Genomic DNA, 20,474 nt, shown 5'->3' with positions numbered 1-20,474 from the left:
CTTCATTGTTTCACCTCCGTCTGTCTGTTTGTGAGTGTTCAGGTTTTTTAAGGTGGGGGGGATCCGAACGTGTTGCGACCGGAACAATCCGAGCCTCAGTGTTTGTTTACAAAGAACCGCTCACTCACCCAAATAATCAGGCGCTGTGGGCCTTCCTAATCCCGCACCCAGCCGGCGGAGCCAGGTTGAGCTGGCGACAGCCGCGATAAGATACTCAAACACGCCTCTTGATCTGCGAGCCGCGGCCTCTTCTCCCACGCCGCCGCCGCCTTTGTCTCCTACCGACTTGGAGCTGCGCTGCTGCTATTCAAACCTCTACAGTTGGTCAGTTTAATCTCTTTTTTTAAAACATTTTTTACAGCTAGTGTGGTCAGAAACGATGAAATAAAACACCCACTGGCTTGCAGAGGAATGCAGGTTTGATTTTGTGTATTGTTCTGGTTTCGGTGAGGTTGGCACAAACTCTGCATGTCTGTGTGTCCGCTGATGGACTTCAGTGGTAAAATTAACATTCCAGTCATGACCTCATATTACATCTACAACGGCGTATTAGGCCCATTGTAGGCAGAAAGCAAACAGGAGAACACGTCTGACAAAAAATGATCAAATTTTGACTTTGATCTCTGAAATCTTAAACTAGGATTGTTCTTATTAGCAAAGGTTGATACTTTGCTAGACAAAAAAATTTAGATTAACCTCAGAAATTTTCCAGACGAAGACGTGAAAATTTCTAAGTTTCAAAAGTCAAACATTTTCTAGAAAAAAACTGCAAACTTCTGAGAGCCAGAAGTCAAAAAGTTTTCACTTTTGGAAATCTTTCTGACACGTTTTTCACTTTTAGCTCAGAAATGTTCCTGGAAAAATTTGGCAGCTTACCTCAAACTTTCAGAGATTTTTCTGCACATTTTTGACTATTAGCTCGAAAAGTTTCCTATTTTTTCTGGAAAAATTATGATATTAATCATTAAATTTGTGAGCTTTTTTCTTGTATTTTTTTTACTTTTGGAATACAGTAATCTCCGCTTTTTATGGAAAACCTCTGAGTTTTTCTTGCACATTTTTGACTTTTGGAGGTCAGCAATATCCTTGTTTTTTTTCTAGAAAATTTCTGAGATTAATCTCAAAATTTTTGAGTTTTGTGGTAGAAATGTACTTCTTTTTTTCCCTCTCTCAAACGGCCCTAATACGCTGCTGTACCAAGCGAGAGAGAGCACATATTTGCCTTTTTTCCGTCTCTTGCATGGGAAGAAGGAGATGATAGGGCATTATGTGTGTCAGCGTGTGCAAGCGAGATAGAGCGGCCAGGAGTCTGGATAAAACACAGCTCAGTGATACAACATAATCTATCTGGAACCACGTCTCAATATCACACTATTTCACACATTTACGTATCAGAAATTTGGCTTCCCGCTCAGATCAGCCGAGTTATTTCTGCCTGGATGCTGCAGGAGCAAGATACAGTTTGCAGCAGCACAGATGGGAGCGGCTGTAGCTTTGCTAGCACAGTATCACAGAGAAAAACGTTCGGTATGTTTTAACGCAGATAAAGCCGACATATTCCGCGGCTTTTCGCACACAATACCCATGAAGGAACGATCTCCCATCTGGCAGCGCAGCCTTTCCGAAATCCTCTCTGTCATGCTCGATGTGAACAGGAGAGACAAAACATTGGGAGTATCGGCCCACATCAAGCTGCAGCTTTGGGCCGCTGGGTATCACAGCATCGCCCTGCAGGCTGCGGCGCATCGCTCACATCTTCTCACGCCTCTCCACGGCTTGATGCTGCTTCGTCCTCACTGGAAACTTTCTCAAGGTGAACAGGTTCCTGAAATCCACCAGCTCCTTCAGAAAGGCCTTTAAATGTCGGGGGAAGTCACTGCTGTTCCGTTTCTGACCACATGGGGGAGCCGAGGACAAGATGGCAGCAGGAGGACGGATTCCTTCAAGTGAAAAAGCTCAGGAGAAACCTGATTTAAACCAACATAAACAAAGACAAAACCTGAAAATGCTCAATGAGAGCATAAAGGAGTGAAACACCAAAACAATCCAGTGACATTTCCTCCAATCTGAATCCTTAATGTGGATAAAGTTACAAAGTTCAGCCTCTGTTGTGTTTTCAAAAGTACAATCATCCAGGATGTTGTGTTTATGTTTTTATGTTGTGACCTAAAACTTTTGATTTTATGCCATCTTTTCCAAAAAGTTGCAATTTTTCTTTTATTTTTCCATGACACAGTCTTACAAAAACAAGTTCAAATTGAGGCGCATAACCTTCACAAAAAGGATCTCAACAGTTAATATTAAAAGCACAAATATTTTTCAGTTCTTTCTATAAATATCTTTCTTAGATTTGTGGTATTGTGTATTTTTCAGGCACATCGGTTATAAAAATGACTTAAAAGAAATCTGACTTGGCACCTGAGGTGCATTAAAATTGGGCCTCTGTCTCTTTAAGAATGTTGAGATTATTTTATTTTTATGATTTCTGTGGTCTAAAAATTTTTTGATTCTGCACCATGTTTTCAAAAAGTTACAATTTTCTTTATTTTTTCCATAATATTGTCTTTAAAAAAGTTTAAATTGCTGCACATAACCTTCCATAAGTAGGATTTTAACAGTTAATATTTAAAATGTGAATAACATTCTTATGTACCTTCTTAAAGGGGCGGTATTGTGTATTTTCCAGGCACATATTGTCATTTTATAGCTTTTTTTTTTTTTTTTTTTTTTTTACAGGTATCAGGTTTTAGTTTTAATAAAAAGATAAAAATAAAACTAACCAGGGTCTGAAGGTGTTTAAATTTCAGTCTGAAATGTTTTCTGTGGAAAATTGTTCTAACTCTTAATATATTTGCACATTTGGCATTGAACAGCAGCATTGGTGCAGCAGCTTGGTGGTCAGCACAGCGAGTTCTGTTTCAGATTTCATCCTTTCCAAGCGGCACGTTGGATCCAAATAGAGAAAACTACAGCTTTTTAGTCAGTTTACCTCCAAAAACAAAGAGAAATCTGTGTATCTGCCAGCCTGTGTGTGTGTGTGCGGGTGTGTGCGTGTGTGTGTGCGTGTGTGTGTCCTTCCTGTCTGAACGCAGTCACACCTGTACTCCCTGTCACGATGTTATCAGACCCTAAACACCTGCTCCACCACCGAAGGTCACCAACTGCATAAAACCGCTTCCTAGCGCATCTGAAAATACACTCTGTGGACGCGTCTAAATAAAAAGGGCCGTGTTGTTGCTCTGCAGCCATTTATATGCGGCTTATGTCAACCTGCATGTTGCTCACAGGCATCAGGCAACCAGAGTACGGCCTGGATGGAGAGTCAGGCTGAAGCACAGTCATTATTAGCTGTGTTTCTGTTACAAATGTGGCAAAAGTCTGTTGACTTTGTTAAAACAGTGTTTTCATTAAATAAGAAATGCAGTTAAAATCACATGTGAATAAGTTTGTTCACAAAATAAGTCATTAAACCACTTCCTGTCGTCTTCTTTGTCATTTCCTCCAGTAGTAACATCCTGTTTGTTAGTCATGTGACTCTTGTGATGCGTAAAAAAAAGTTTCCATTGCAGTTTTGCTGAATAAACCAACATCAATATGGCCGAAGAACCCACCGCATGATCGCGTGAAACTTTTTATTGACAATTGTGAGTTTTTTCAAAATCGCAGTGCTTCAATCAAGCAAATTTATTTTTGTAAATTCAAGTTGTGAAAATTAGTGGTCAATGGAAACATTACTAACTGTTACAAAACTTCTGCAAAACTTAAGTCAATATTTCACTAATATTGAATATGCAAATTTATTTTTGAAACGTCAAATTGGGCGATTATATCACCAATGGAAACGCAGCTGCTGCTGGGAACTGATCAGTTACTCTGACTAAATGAAACTTATTGCTTCACTAGCTGCTTTTGTATTAACTAAAATTGACCTGTGTGTCACGTAAACTTTAAATGTTAGTTTAAATGTAGATATTCTGTGAGGTTTGCTGGCAGTAGCTGGTTGCCAGCAGGAGGATCGGGAGGTTTCCAGCTGGGTCGGGGAAACAGACTCAACAAATCAGAAAAACAAATATATCACAAGGTTTCCTCTGGTCAGGTTGTGGAGTTTGGGGATAAATCTATAAAAGGTCCAAATAAGTTTGATCTTTGAAGTTTTTGTGAACAAAATATTAAAATCTCACCACATCTTGAGTTTTGTTTTGTCTTGTGAGTTTTAGTGAGTTTTTTAGTTTGCATATTGGAGTATTAGGGCCAAACTAAGAAAAAATAAAACAGTAAAATGAGCTGAATAAAGTTTAATAGTACGGAGAGGAAGCCATAACAACGACTTTATTCTTGTAATACTACAACTTTATTCTCATGTTATTATGACTTCATTCTCTTATTATTTCTTCATGGAGGTAAAAATGATTTCTGACAGAAAGCCACTGCTGACTAATAATTTAATTTCTAACCTTCATGTTTACTTTGTGCTTATTTCTGATCCCAGGTTATTTATGAAGTGAGACGTTGCTCAGAATGAATCCTGCAGGTTTCATGCATTTAAAAACAACAACTGCCATTGTTTAACAGGTTCTCAACGAGGCTGCAGGAAATCTCTGCACTGGTTGGATTACTTGGTGTTTAACAGAAAAGAAACGCATGGCATTGTTGTGCCTGTTGGTGTTTTCACTCAGATATACTTCCCTTAATGACAAACAACAAGGCTTTTCTGACTGAAAACAATCCCAGCACTTCAAGCCATGAGAAGAAAAAAAATTGTGACAAGAACATTTCCACCAAAAGGAAGACATTTCACGCACCGGGAGCCTTTTGTGATGTTCTTTCTCCCTGCTTCTTTCCCCTCCCCGTCTCTTCCCTTTGTGTGCGTAAATCATCTCTTCCCCGCGGCCTGTCTGTGATCATGTTGATGGGAAACAAAGAAATCATCTTGAATGGCACATTAATTTCCTCCGTTCTCCCCCTGCCCTCTGCCTAATGAAATCCCCTCTGCCACAGGGCCGAGGAGCCACGCTGGCAGGCCGTCACCAGCCAGTAAATATGTTTACCTTGGAGCTCTGCGCTAATGGACTGTTTACTAGGTGGAGGCCCGGCCCGGCGCGGTGCGGCGCGGCCGGTCCAAGGTTCTGTGTTTCTCCGACCAAATGACAGCAAATCTACGTCTTCTGGTCTCCAACTAAACAAACGCAGCAAAAAACTACAAATATATCTATAAAAATATAAAATTAATAAAGATCAGTGCAGAACTCTACAGCTAGTACACAAAAATACCAGATCACTTTAATGACGTTGGATGACGTCAAAAGATGCTCAATATTCCTAGTTTTATGTTTTTGAGATATAAAATTACTGCTTAATTTTACTATTACGACATTAAGTTCATAGAAACTTAGCTGAATATTTTTATTTTAAGAATAAAGCATATTTTGGCATCTCATCATGACTCAAGAACAGAAAATGAACCAACACACAGCTAGACGTTCTTTGATAAATGTGCTACATTTGTGCAGCAAAAATATTCAATTTGTGCTGCTTCTGCTGTGAAGATATTAATCAAAAATTTAAGGTCAAAAGGTCAACCTTTGACCTCGTTGAATTTCATAAATGGAGCAAGGAACTGGTTAACTCCTGAGAACTTTAATATTTTTACAATGATAGCAGCACAAATAAAAATCTCTGCTGCACAAACGATTGACACCAATCTATTGGACTGTTGACCTTTTGACCTTAAACCTTTCATTAATATCTTTATAGCAAAAGCAGCACAAATGGACATGCTTGCAGCACAAACATAGTGTAGTTAATCGACATCATACTTGTTTAATTTTGTAAATGTGATGACGCCTGGAACCATTTATTAACATCTTTAAAATGACAGCGGCACAAACAGAGATTTTTGCAGCATAAACGTTTGACACCAGTTGTGCTGGACTGGAAGGAGGTGGGCTGCAGCAGCGCCATCAGTGACAGTTTTCCAGAGACCGGCCCGGTCTGACACTCAGCTCTCTGTCCAACTCTTCTCACCATCGATTTCCTTCTCTGCCTCCAAACTCAGACATCCAGCCTCTCTTCACAGGCTGGATGTCTGAGTTTCACCCGCTGGGAAACAGAATCTCTCTCTGCTATCTTTTGCATATTTGCTAAAACCGTCACAACATGGTGACGGTTTTAACAAATATGAAAAAATGTGAACAATGGAGCGCCTCTGTTTTCTCCCAGTGCTAACTACAAACAACCAATCAGTCATGAGGCGGGTCTAATGCTGTCAATCACAATCACGCTCTCTGCTACACTGCAGCTAGCACATCCTGTTGTGAATGCTAAGGCTAGTTAGCATGATCACAGTGACAGCAGATAAACGTTTTCCTGTAACGGTGAGTTGTTCCTCCAACATTAGAATATTTAACAGTGAGTACAAGCCGACACCATTTTTGAAGGAGGACATGCGGCAAAGGTCGTCGGGACCGGGAGTCGAACCCGCAACGTCCGCGTCCGTGGGGCGTGCTAACCCCCTGCGCCACCACAGCACGCCCCTATTACAAACCAAAGAAGCTCCTCTGACCGGCTGACTTGGTTTGGATGAAGGCTTGTGGTAAATAAACTTCCAGTGATTTATGCTGAGTCCATATATTAACACGTTTATGAAATTCCATGTCAGATTTCTCCACAGGATGCGGCTGAAGGGTGTGAGACGGAAGATTCTCTTCTGCTCTGGAATATTTCCGCCTCCGTTTCCTTATTTCATCCCTTACAGATCCAGTCTCTCCACCCCGTTAGCCACCCATCTACCGCCATCCAATCCTTGCTTCATCACACACACACACACACCCACACATGGGCAAAAACACACCCTTAATGTCGGCAGACTTCATCGATTGATTTCCCCTCGCTGTGACACATTTGGTGCAGCCGCATGTGGCCTATTAATTATATCCACAGCAGACTCTCGTCATGCTTCCTTTTTTCCAACAATACACCCCCAACCCCCAATACACACACACACACACACACACTTCCTGCAGCATAGCATACAACCAGCAGGCTGCTAGACAGCATTCATAACCTGCAGATCTTTAGGATTTCTGCAGACACATAGGAAGAGTCGAAGCACACAAGCTGCGTTTCCACTAACGTTCGCAAATCTTTGTAGAAATTCAACTAATGCCAAAAAAACACAATTTCTCAATTGCGATGTTTCATTAAAATGAGAAACAGAATTAAAATCAGATGCAAATAAGTTTGTTTACGTGATAAGTCCTTAAAAAACGCTCTGCCATCATCCCCCTGCCACTTCCTGTTTTCTTCTTTTTCTTCGTTTCCTCCAGTAGTAACATCCTGTTGTCGATCATGCGACTTGTTTCCCATTTAAATATGACTAAAAAAAAACCTCATCCTAGCGCCGAAACTTGAGTGAAAATCAAGTATTTTTTAACTTGCCGTGTTTCCTTTAATAAAGCTTTTATAAAAAAGTTTTTTTCTATCTTTGTTGAAACTTTCTCCATGTTGTGACAGTTTGTTAGGAGGCAGATAATCTGTCAAAAGATCGATCTCCTCTACCTCCTCCCTAAGCTACTATTGCTGTCTGAAGAAATGCACCAAAAACAAGCAATCAGAGCTAGGAGGAGGTGTTTAGCGCCGTCAATCAAGCTCATGTAGGCGCTACTAAATGTGCTAATGGTGGCAAAACAACTGACCGTTACAGATGACTAGCTAACTAGCTAGCAATAAAGACAAGCTTTGATAGCTGCAAAGTAGCAGAAAGAAAGGGTGATTGACATCACTAAGACCCGCCTCCTGGCTCTGATTGTTGTTTCTAGTTAGCACTGGGAGAAGACAGAGGAGCTCCATTTTTCAGATTATCTGCCTCCTAAACTGTCACAACATAGAGAAAGTTTCAACAAATACATAAAATTTTTTTTTTATAAAAGTTAAATATTGCAGCTTTAAGCAAGTTTATTGGAATGGAAACGCAGCGACTACATGTAAACAGAGGGCAGCCATCTTGTGTGTGGCTGAGCGGACAAAACCCAAAGAAAGCCCAAAAGTGACAAAACGTGATAATGAAGGTTTGGGTTGAAATCCAAGTCCTGCATTTTCCTGGATGTGTTTTCATCTTGTAAACAATACAGAAGCCTTCGCTGAGTCTTTCAGCCCCAAATCCCTGCTTTTTATATTTAGCTCATAATCACTATAATTTCCAAATTAGAGGGAGACCGGCCAAGTTAACATTCCTTCGGTACAATAGTCCTAAACGCTGCTCCCATCGCCTCCAGAGGAGCGGCTCGGGGAACGCTGCAGTAAAATCCAGAAAACATCGAAGCTGAAAACAACTGAGGCTAAACAACTGCCAGGGGGTGGGGGCAGATTAAGAGCAGATTACAGAGCCTTTCCCTCTGGGGCCTGCATATTCCAGATTGTTAATGTGGTGGGATTGGGAGAGCAACCTGGAAATTTTCATATGAAAAGATGTTTTCCATCAGAGATTAACGGCTCTTCTCAGTTACTGTCTCTCCTCCCGCCGTCACGCAGCAATGCAGGAAATGAGACGCAAACAGGAAAATCCAGCTGAAAAGAGGCTGCAGAGGGAAAAACTGCACAGGAGGGCGAATTAGGAGCAAACGGAAAAAAGTAGCAATACATTACTGCCAAAAAACTAAAATTTTGAGATTTTTTTTTTTTTTGAAAAAACACAAGTAAATTTCTGAGCTTGAAAAGTTGAAAAATTGTTAGAAAAAGTCTGAAGTTTCTCAGGTTAATCTAATAAATTTTCTATGAAAAAGTTTTGAGTTTCAAAACTCAAAAATGTTTGATTAAAAAATTTTAGATATAATAATAGATGAAGATTTTCAAATTTTTAAATTTTTTGAGAAAATTTCTGGGATTAATGTCAACATTTTTGCCTTTTTTCCAGCAAATTTTCAACTTCTCAAATTAAGACATTTCCTTGTTTCCCCTGGAAATTTTCTGAGATCATTTTCTAGCAGATTGTAGATTTTTCAAAATTGGAAATTTTCTTGTTTTTCTAGAAAATTTCTGAGATTAATGTCAACATTTTCTCATTGTTTTTCTTTACTTTTCTAGCTCAGAAATATTCTTTTGTCCTAAAAAAAATTCTGAGAATAATCTAAAAACAATCCTAGCAAACCTCTGAGCTTAATCTAAAAATAGTTGTTTTTATGTGAAATTTACTGGTGTTTTCCTGTGTATGACGGTCCTGATGCGCCGAGGTAACCTCGGGTCTGGGCTGTACATGTTAGCCTGAACAAAGCCGGGACTCATGGATTATTTATCAGCTGCTATGGTGAATACAGGCTGTGTGCATCGGACAAATACATTAATCATACGATCATCTGGAGTTCACCAGAGCTCTGACTCCATTTGCAGTTCATGTTCACGCAGATTAAAGTGTTTATTCTTTCGTATCTGTGTTATTAGGTGCAGGAGGATAAAACATGTTGCATTTGTTATGTTTTTCATGTTTAATGTCACAAAATATCATTTATTGTAGCTAAAAATTGTTTTGAAGTCTAGATCCAAACAACTCCTGGAATCCAAAACATACTTTTGATCCCACATTTAAACTATTTGATGTAAATAAGATTATAACATGATGTAAAGCTAAAAGAATCTGATTAATTTTGTGAATTTTTTCCCATGTTAAACTCCCTCCTAAAGCCACAAAAGATCAGCAGAAACGTAAAGTAAGCAAATTGGACACAAACATTGTTATTCTTTAACGAACTTAAACAGGCGATAATTTGACATTATGTGAAGCTGATGCAGCGTTGTATTGACATTTGAAATACTGCCACCTACAGGTGGGAGTTAGCAACACATAAACCCAATATTTCTGACCATTTTTAAGAAAAAATTGTAATAAACGACAATTATTCACTAGCACAAAAAAAGATTTTGCATGAATTTCCACAATCACAGAAATGTGAAAAACTGTGGAGTTTATGCTTAAGTGAATGTGGGTTACATAGAAAGTTGGTCATCCAAAAAACAACAGGAAGTCCACATCTGAATGGTTTGTCCTAGTCAAAGTCTCTACTTAATTCCTATTATGCAGTATGAACTTAAACAGTTTGTTCTTGTACAAAATATCCAGCAGTATAGCTGAATTAAAACAGTTTGACGAAGCACTAAAAGGCCAATTATCAAAAATTATGTTAATTTGTCTTTCCAAAACGTTTTTATTCCTCTTAATAAATAAAATTCATCATAATAAAAGTCATATTTTGCGTCGTTTCAGATGCTCACCAATAAAAATAAGCTTGTTGGTTAATTCCAGTACATTTACATTGACGTATGTTTATTTCTCTTTTAAGTGGAGTAATTCAACGTTAAATCATCCTTTCTGCTGTTTTTCACAGAAACACTGCAGCAACGCTCCCTACACACAGCAGACTTCATAATCAATACCAATAAAATAAATCCGTTACCCAATTTTCTTAAGTGCCTCTGTTATTGATTTTCTTTTGCAACCAAGTTAACGAAGCGGCCAATAAATATCAGCGCCGATCCCAGCTCTGATGGAAATTATCTACAGATCACAGCGGCGTACGAAAACATGGCTGATAAATTCCCTTCCAATTTGTAGTCCCATTAAAAAATATTATTTACAAAGATCATCTGACTGAAGCTTTCAATTAAATATCTGCTGAGAGAGTAGAGGCGTAAATGATTAAATGACGCTGCAGTGGCTCATTTTTATGTAAGATTAAAGCAGAAGATAAAAGGAAAAACATTTTTTTTACACATCAGTCTGCAGTTTCACAGTTTATCTTCCTCCTTCCACCCGTCACTCCCCTCGGTTTGGAGGCTTCATTTGTAGTGACTGATAACAAGCTGAAGGAAAAATGCAGAAAAATATTCCCTAATTAAAGAGCCATGAAGGATCACTGAAGGTTTTTACGCACACACACCCACACACACACACACACGGATCATCTGTGGGGTTGATGTGCTGTGGCTAATGATAAAGGACAGTGGACCACGGTTACCACGACGTTTCCTCTCCAGAAAAATGAGTTCATCGCTTCACATCATTATTTAAATCAATCCCATAATTCCTAAAATATTTGCATATTCAAAGATGGTCGCCTCTTTTCCTTTCCTTGCCTTGGGCTGATGCAAGTGACAGAAGGAAAAATGATAAAAGACGCTGCTGACATGAACGGACAAGAGGAATATTTCACTTCAAATAAACTCCAAGCAAACATACAAGTAATTAAAAAATTACCTTGTTATATATAATTAATGACAAACTGGTTAGTTGGATGCAAACGTGAATAATCGTTTGGGCAGAATTTTTTTTTTAAATAAACAACTTAATTTGAATGAAATAAAATAACCAAATAATTACAGATATTTATATTTTTTTTGATAAAGTAAAATAAATATTCTTTGGGGGTTTAAGTAAATCTGTAATGCCCATGCCTTCCAGCAGGTGGCGATAACGCTGATATTAGTGAAAACTTTTCCAAACAAAAAAATCCTGTCTGTGACTAAAGTTTGATACGTTCTCTGGTTGGTATCAGTGTTGGATTGATACTAACATCGATGCTTTAGTTTTAGATTCCCTCTTCAAATTTTATTAAATTTTTCCATTGTAATTTCTCGACTCTAACATAACAAATTGCTTTGTTTTGCTCTGAAATAATTTTTTTTTGCACTTTAAGCGAAAAAGTCCCACAAACTGGTTTTTGTTGTTCTATTGTTTCTTTTTATCCCAATAGATATCCATAAACTTTGTACAATTTTGTCCAAGTTTTAACAAAATAATTCAAAGGAAAAACCACAACACGACCTGAAGAGGTGTGATGTTATAGTAAACGTTTGCTGCTCAGCTCTCACTCTCAGTGGCTCCGCCCTGCTCACAGCAGAACTTTGTTTTGAATGGGGCAAACACTAACTGAACAGAACAACAGAATCTGAATCAGCCCATTCAGGCTGGGGCATTATATTTATTTACACTTTTAATTGAAATTAAAATGAAACGTGCACTGATGACATAGGTTGGTGACCGAATTTGGATAACACTTCTCATAAAAAAAGAAAACACTAAATGTAAAAAGAATTCATTAACAAAAAATATTTATATTTGCCAAGTTAGGCTAAAATATGAGACCACAGATGGTAATAAATTAGAGTTTCTGAGGAAAAAGAGCTGAACTGTTGGCTGTATTGCTGTGTAGAAACAGTTCTTCAGTGAAGCCGCCATCTTATGAGTGGCATGTTTTTCCTGGGACCCAAAACAGTCATGGTGGAAAGTGTAATTTTTTCCAACTAGAGAACCAACATTTTTACATGTTCATTTTAGCACCAACAAAATTTCAGCTATTATTGAACACATAAACAATTAACAATTTGATACAAAATCTGAACTTTATCTTTTGTTTTTATTTTTAACTGCATGAATAATTGGGAATTGTAGGTCTGCCTTTATTATACAAATAATGAGTTATTTATTTCAGTAGGGGCAGACTAATCATACAGATTTTTGTGTTTTCTTTGACACTGTTTCAGATTACAGTTGTTTAATATACAGAATCAGGATAAAGTGAAGCAAATATGAACTCTGATAATTAATCTGCATGATTTTACCACAAACTTTAGGTGTTATTAACTCTCCACTGTGAAAAAACTAAACTAGAGGCAAAAATTATCTAGAAAACACTAATCAAAAAATCTCATGTAGATGTCAATTTTAATAAAGTCCCTTAGGATATCATCAAATGTGTCATTTTGTTTGTCCAATCCATCAAAGAAGAAATTCTGACATCTAAAGGAACATTTTAAATTTTTTTGCTTGGAAAAACAACTTAAATTATTCATCAACTCCTTTTAAATACAACTGGGTAAATCAACAAATATTCCAACTGACTAATTTCTTCACTTCAGTGTTGACTTGGTTCCCAGCACTTGCAGGCAGTGGCAAAAATTCTCATTATTATTAAAGCTGGAGCGTCAGATCATCCAAAACTTTACCCACACATAGCCACGAAAAATAAAAGAGAAAGAAGCAACAGAGGGTTGGCAGGAGATAACTCACTCTGGTCTGTCTCGTGTTGAAATTTCCAATTTCTTTTTAATCACCTTAGGTGATGATGGTATTCCTGTCTAAGGAGTTTTCCCCAACACAGCCTCGTGGAGGCTGGCAGCAAACAAAACAGAACAAATCGGGCTGTTTTGTATTTAGCGTTAATTACGCTGCTCATTGTTACTCGTGTCGCTGCAGCCAATCAGGCTCCTTGTTATTTTTGTTGTTGCATCAAAAACAATAAATTAATTCTACAGCAAAGAATAAATTTTATTTACTGGGCCTTTAAATTGAGAAAAGATCATAAATTCAGATCTAATAGTGGCTGCACAATATACCAAGAATGTATGATTATTGCAATATCATCATACATTTAAAGTGGCAGTAGCCCAGGGCTTCTTGTTTTGGGGGTCCCCAACGGTTTTGTTTTGTTTATTAAATCCATATTCATCAGGTGTTTTAAATTGTTCCATTTTTATGACAGTTCCTTCAGGATTTGGAATTGTTTTTAATCAAAATCACTGGTTTTGCGGTGCTACTTTAGAAATATTTACAAGAAATTTTGTGATAATATATACTGATTTGCGCTTAAATGTGACAGTAAATTAGACTTTATTGCTCTCCATTTTGGTCATGGATAATAACATCAAGCAAAGTTGTATCAGCATTATTTAAGTTTGACAATCAAACTTGTGACCTTTAGGCGTTTTGTGGTTTTCTTTTTTGATAAAGCCAAAAACATAATTTAGATCAAGTCTATACACAAGTTGCATGTATAACATAACTATATTTTACAGGATTCAACACCAAAAAACATGCAAACATTTTCCACACAAAGACCAGAACATGAAATCCGTCACGGTTTTATGTTTTCAGGCTTTATGTTTAATTTGTTATTTTTAATAAGTGATCGCTGTGATAGGTTAGCTACCGCCGCTATCCGCTAATCTAACACAGCGAAGGTAGATGAGCTAATTTAAGCCCTTGCTCTATTGATGATCTGTCAGAGTTGGTGTGAGGGTCACTTATTTTTTTTATCTGAACCAAAACACTAGATTCTGCATCACATCTACATATTAAGATTGTGAAAGTCAAGCTAGCATAACTGACCTACTTCTCTCTCCATCTTTTTTATTAAAACTTTTCCTGACCTTGTTATCTAGTTGTTGTAGTGTTGACTGTGTTCCTTTCTTTAATATATCCTGCATACCTTTAAGATTTAGCGTGTTATGTTGACAACTTTAAAGCTAAAACCAATGCTAGTCATCGTCGGCTAGCAGCTTTTGGCCCTCCAGAAGGGAGCTGGGGTCAAGCTGCAACGTGTCTATGGTTTCTATAAAATACTGTAAAATATTTACATAATAAATTTGTGTGTATTTCCTAAAAGGGCAAAAACCATAATTTGAGAGAATTTTTTTACCACAGAGTTGAGAAACTACAACTAAAAAATAAAATTTTAAGTAACTATCCGATACCAACTTCTTCTGTATCAATTCGCTCACCTTCTTTCTACTTCAAATTCAAGCTTCTTAATGTTTTTTATATAGAGTTTTTCCTGTACGTCTAATCACAGGTAATTCATTTATGGATTTTTATTTATTTTATTAAATCGTGCCTTAGCCCTGTCTGATGGGAACGGCGCTATCCGACACCGATGTCCGTGTAAATGTAGATCACAACCTGACCGTCTGAATGGAGATGATACTTAACACGGTGTCACTCCTAAAGTAGGTCAATAACAAGAACATATGGGTCACCTCTATGTACGGTGAAGGGTTCGGGGCACAACATTACACTGCATTGTACTGAGCTGCTCAGGTGTGTGTGAGTGTGTGTGCGTACCTGTTCGTATCGGATAAAGGGAACGCCACTGAACCGTGTCAGCGAAGCAATCAATGGACATGGAGCAGACATCTGGTGAGTGAAGGTATGCAGCGTACGGCGGCGTGTCGTCCTGAAACTCTGCACTGCCCGAGTAATGGAAGAGGACGGTTCCTGGAATATTGAATTCAGTGAAACATCGAGCGCAGGTGTCAGAAGACTCATCTTCAACGTCACGTAGACAGAGTTTATTAAATGAGACCTTCATTTATTTCAAACAAGTGAAATCTCAGAAAATAAAATAACTAAAAACAAAAAGCAGTCAGATATCCATAGAGCTCTTTTTATCTTTAACAAAACAACCAAACGCAACTCTTTTCCTGCTTTATATCATCAACTATTTGTAGGAGTGGGCAATATGGACTTAAAGTGTATCAAAATACAGGACTATTTATTATCAAAATATTTTGCTGTACTACTACTGTCACTTTTTTATTACAATAAAAGTGACAAGGACTATTTATTTCTTCTTTTTTAGATAACTGTAATGACATAAGCTGTGTTTTCATTGATGATTTTATTGATATAAAATGTAATTGATATGATATAAAATAAATGTATTTAATGAAAACACAACAATTTAAAAAATACTCCAATATGGAAATTGGTTTATTTCACAAAACTCTAATGGAAACACGGTTTTTCACATTACAGGTGACATGATCAACAAACGGATGTTACTACTGGTGAAAACCATGAAGAAGACGATGACAGGAAATAGTTGGAGGATGATGTTTTTTAATGATTTATCGCGATAACGAATTTATTCCCGTTGGCTTTTAATTGCGTTTATTTAATGGAAATACCGCCATTTTTTTTCGACAGTAGCTCAATGTCAAAGTTTTGTGCACATTTGTAATGGAATCGCAGCTGATGTGTCACAGCAATTAAAGCCCCACAACACAAAACGTCCCCATTTAAGGTGCTGCTTTCTGACACCAGTAACATAAAGAAGTGCGATTATTGATTCAAACTGGAAAAATAGCAAAACTATCAATCCTGACAATTAAGCATTATCATTAATTGGAATTTCGGTGTGACGATAAATTAAAATTCTTATCGTGATAAATGATCGACGATACAATAAGTGCCCAACCCTTCACAACACATCCAATCATGTTTAATCTGCAGTACTAACATCAATTTATTACAGATTTCTGTTCCAAATCAACCTAAATAATAAGTTTCTGAATCTTAAAAGTGGCATTTCTGCACAACGAAACAATTTGCAAATAAAAATAAAAAACCGAAATAGAGAATGAGTGTTCCTGGGAGACAGACAGACAGACAAAAATGCATAAATACAGAAGCAGAGAGAGCTGAGTGCTAGTGTGAATAGGAGGGAGAGAGAGTATGCTGAATCCCACTCAGACCACCTGCTCATCAGTTCCTCTGGCACAACAGATACTGTCATTGTCCACACAAACACAAATACACGCTCGCACACACACGTTCAAATCTCAAATATAAAAAATCTCCCGGTGCGCTTCGCAGAAAGCCTTTCCCAGTCCCTCCCACATCAGATGCTGGGCACAGAGACTTGATTTAAAACTGTTAGGTGCCATTCAATATGGGCCTGGTTGGACGCCAACGCTCGGACGTTTCTCAAACTTACCTGCAGCTTTTCAAACCAGAAACGGCCAATCGCTCCGGTATTTCACCAGCCGGCGGCGTCAGTTTTTAACTTGGAGGCCATAAATGCAACCAAAGATTATTACTTTTGTTTTAAGATGCAGTATTTCTGTCAAAACGAGATGCATAAATATGTTTAAAATACCTAAACAAAGGTGAAAAACTTCCTTAGAACATTGTACCTTAAATTAAACTATTCCTACTTTCATTTTATATCTGTAAAAAAAGCAGTTTTTTAGCTATAAATCTGCATTACTTTATTTCTGAATTTCTATAGATAACTTATAGAAAATATTTAAGGTTGCAACTAATGATTATTTTGCAATCGATTGGAGATTTTTTATTTAACCACAATATTAGAAATACATAAAAAGATACAAATAAACAAACTGAATTCCTTTTTTAAATTGGAAAATAAATATGTTCTTGCCTAAATTGGAACATGTTCCTTTAGTTTACATAAAAAGTCACGATAAATTGTGTCGGACAATAAATTGTCACAAAATGTATTGTGATAAACAATAACACTATTGTTTTAAGACAATACCATGATAATGAAATTTCAATGATAATGTTGATAGTACTTATTTTAGTTGTTTATTTTGTATTTTTTGGCATGGCCTTGGAAAACACAATCTGTCGCCAGAGTAGCCGATCACCCCTCCCCCACCTATTATTCTCAATTGAGGGGATTCTATTGAAGAGACAGGTGCAGCTATGCATCATCCGAACCCCCCGGTGAAGAAGAAAGTCCACACACAGTCACACAAACGCAACATATAACAAGCAGTCACACAAACACAACGTGACACACCAACACACAGTCACACACACGCAGCACATAACACACCAGCATATGCACCAGCACCCTCCGCCTACGCCGACCACGCATTGTTTGGTTGCAGTTTGCCTGTGTGGGTTTACTCAGGTACCAAGGTAATGGCACCTGGGGTTATTCAGGACTAAATGGCTGCTGTAGCAGCGCCGCGGAGACAGACACGGGCGCGCACGCCACGTCTTGCCGCACTACAAAGGACAGGTGTGTGCGTGTCACCAATTTGTTGTCTGGGCCTGTCCATTAGTCGCAATTTAACAGGATGATCAGAGTGCCTGAAAAGGGCCACATCAAACAGGTCTGGAGAATCCCAGGTGCCCGGCGGAAACGCAAGCGTCGGCAATAGGCAAGCCCACTTACAGGCCTAATGCATTCTGGGAAGGAAATGAAGACGTTGCCCCTCCATCCAAGGCTCTTTTGTTCAGGGATTGTCTCAAAGTTCACATGATGTCTGTGTGATGAGAGCAGCGAGGGCAATTATCCTTCCCAATGCATATTAATATTTCGCTAATGGAAGGCTGATGGCCGTGTTACGGCGAAGTGATAATGCGCTGCGAGACAAAGCTAATGCTAGGCATCAATGCAGAACGAACGCTCTGATCTTTGACACATGAGGCTTAGAAACAAAAACCCAAAACCGCCTCAATACTGCCTGCAGCCATCCGACAAAACATCTGAATTTTAGAAAACTTTAATCATATAGGCCAAAACATAAATAAGATCAAGCAAATAAAGTCGCCCGATTTGTAATTTTTTTGTTATTCATTGTAGATCCAAATCTTAAAAATTATTTTGCACATAGGAGTCCAGTTTTCAAGTTCAGGCTCAACTGAACAAAATAATTCAATCTTAATTTTATTATTTACAAAATCAAATAATAATCTGATTATTATTTAATTCAATAAATAAATGCACTAAACATTTTCAAAGTTAGCAAAAGTGCTAAACAAAAGTTAGCTGTGCTATTAGCAGACGTGTTTACACCTGTAGGTTTCTGATAGCTGAATTTTATTAATTTACAAACTAATCCAGAAACAGTCTGGTATATTATAAACTCTGATGTTGCACCGCTTGGTGTTTTATGATATAATTTCTGCAGCTGAAAATGGGTCAAGGCCCAAGCAGGACAACAGTACTGGGACCAAACGGACACAATCTCCCAGCTCCTCCAGCTGATTTATGGCCGCTGGTGTGACCCAGCGGTGACCTTTACAGGAGTCACCCGGGCAGGAGCCGACATGACAGAGCGTCTCTCCGAAGGTCGCGCCCCGTCCGGCAGCGACGAACGCTGAAACTCATCACTGAGCGTGACGCACTCCTCCAGCCGCGCTCACTGAGAAACGAGTCGCCGCCGGCGGGACGCTGAAACGATCATAACGACCCGGCGTCGGCGTTCCCCGACAGGGAACATTTCAGATTTAACAGCCGGTTCTCATCACACTTCGTTCAGGTCAGATCACAAAGTGTCCAAATGTTTCACCAGAATGCAAAAAAAATAGCTGCATAACTAATAACACATTTTTTTATAATGTAAAAAAGTCTAAATCTGTAGAATATTTAGCTATAAATGAACATATATCTGAAACATAAAATCTGCCTGGTATGTTTTGTTAAAAACAAAAACAAAAAAAATACAAATACCCAAAGTGCCAATGGTTTTTCTATTATTTATGTCTGGATTTTTGTGCTTATTCTCAGAAACAACACCATGCGGACGAGGAATATGACCACTAAAAAAAACAGAATTACAACTTTTCTCTCAGAATTCTGTACTTTTTCTAAAAAACCTTCAGAATTTCAGAATTCTGAGATTTTGAAATTACAGCCAGAGTCCTGAGAATTTAGATTTTAATCTCAGAATTATGAAATTCTGGAAAAAGTCAGACTTATGAGGGGAAAAAGTCAGAATTCTGAGAAAATTCTAAGAATTTTGACTTTTTTTTCTCAAAATTCTGGAAAAAAAGGGGGAAAAAATCCAGTGGCTGTAAACCACTTCCACAAGAAAAGGATTTGGGTTGCTCAAAGCTTTTAGATTATTGAGTGGAGTTTACTAAAAGCATTAACACCAGTCTGCCTGTCTTGTAAGTCACTGGATGTTTGTGTTCTTATTATTTATTAGATCTAATTCAAAATGAAAAACATGGTTGATTACAGATGAGTACTTTGTGCTACATCTTCCATATTTAGAAAACTTTTGTGCCACTTATTGCGATTTCAGCCTCTTCTTAAAGATCTAAGTCTTATGTTTGCACAGAGAAACTCTAATAAATGCATCGTCCGTTCCATCTGAGCATCATAAGTGACTGATGAGCTTCAGATCCACATGCATGAAGAGAGAAAGAAAGAAAGGGAGGATAAGAGGGAGACCAGGTCTTTTTCCACTGACAGGTGTGCAACACTGGCTGGCCTCTTTGAAAAGCATTCATTTCCTTAGCAACTGGATGTCAGCTCAATTCAGCTGGGCGATTTTAGCAGATGGCTTGGTAAATACCTAACCATGTGTTCATGTGGAGAAACTATAATGCATCACGACAAAACGGCGCACATTTCCCCAAACTCACACAACACCTTCGCATGGGGCCCTCATCATTTGCCCTTTTCTGCTATAAAAAGGTGATTTTTATTTAGAAAACTGAAACTGTCCTCCATATTCATCAATCATAACAGTTGGTATTCAACAGTGAAGTATTAGAAGCAGGAAAATGGGCAGCATAACGTCAGGATGACAAAGTCGAAAGGTAAAGGTCAGTTTGCTAGTAAAGGACGAACAATTCAACAGGTAGTCATAATGTTATGCCTCATTTGGTTTGAGTTTTTTAGCCATCCTCTCCCAATGATAACGGCCTGGGTATTACATCTACACCAAGACGCTGCAGAGTTTCGGTTTCTGCACCTCAACCATCAGTTTCAGCTTCACACAGACCACAGATGTTTAATGTGTTTTAGTGATAAAATTAAGACCTGATTAATGACGTATTTTAAAGTTGCTCAGGTGACAGAAAGTTGACATTGTTACAATCTTAAGGCAGACTAAGCCAGCATAACAGAGCCTGCTATTGGCAATCAGATCGTTTGCTGGCA

General features: G+C 38.1%; 1 protein-coding gene across 3 annotated transcripts in view; it reads right to left on the bottom strand.

The window, feature by feature from the left end:
* LOC111612245 overlaps positions 1-20,474 on the bottom strand; it is an 85,894-nt gene that overhangs the window by 37,735 nt on the left and 27,685 nt on the right. For 2 of the 3 annotated variants that reach the window (XM_023352768.1, XM_023352769.1), the window contains one exon: positions 14,888-15,040. In XM_023352768.1, the coding sequence (XP_023208536.1) occupies positions 14,888-14,959 (72 nt within the window). In that variant the 5' untranslated portion in view covers positions 14,960-15,040. Of the gene's footprint in view, positions 1-128; positions 802-14,887; positions 15,041-20,474 lie in introns of those variants that run through there. The other variant, XR_002754481.1, reaches the window with a different exon arrangement.

Source organism: Xiphophorus maculatus, chromosome 19 (genome assembly GCF_002775205.1).
Source record: "Xiphophorus maculatus strain JP 163 A chromosome 19, X_maculatus-5.0-male, whole genome shotgun sequence".
In the NCBI taxonomy this organism is placed as follows: domain Eukaryota; kingdom Metazoa; phylum Chordata; class Actinopteri; order Cyprinodontiformes; family Poeciliidae; genus Xiphophorus; species Xiphophorus maculatus.
Note: the sequence above shows the minus strand (reverse complement) of the source record. Positions and strands in the feature narration are given on the sequence as shown.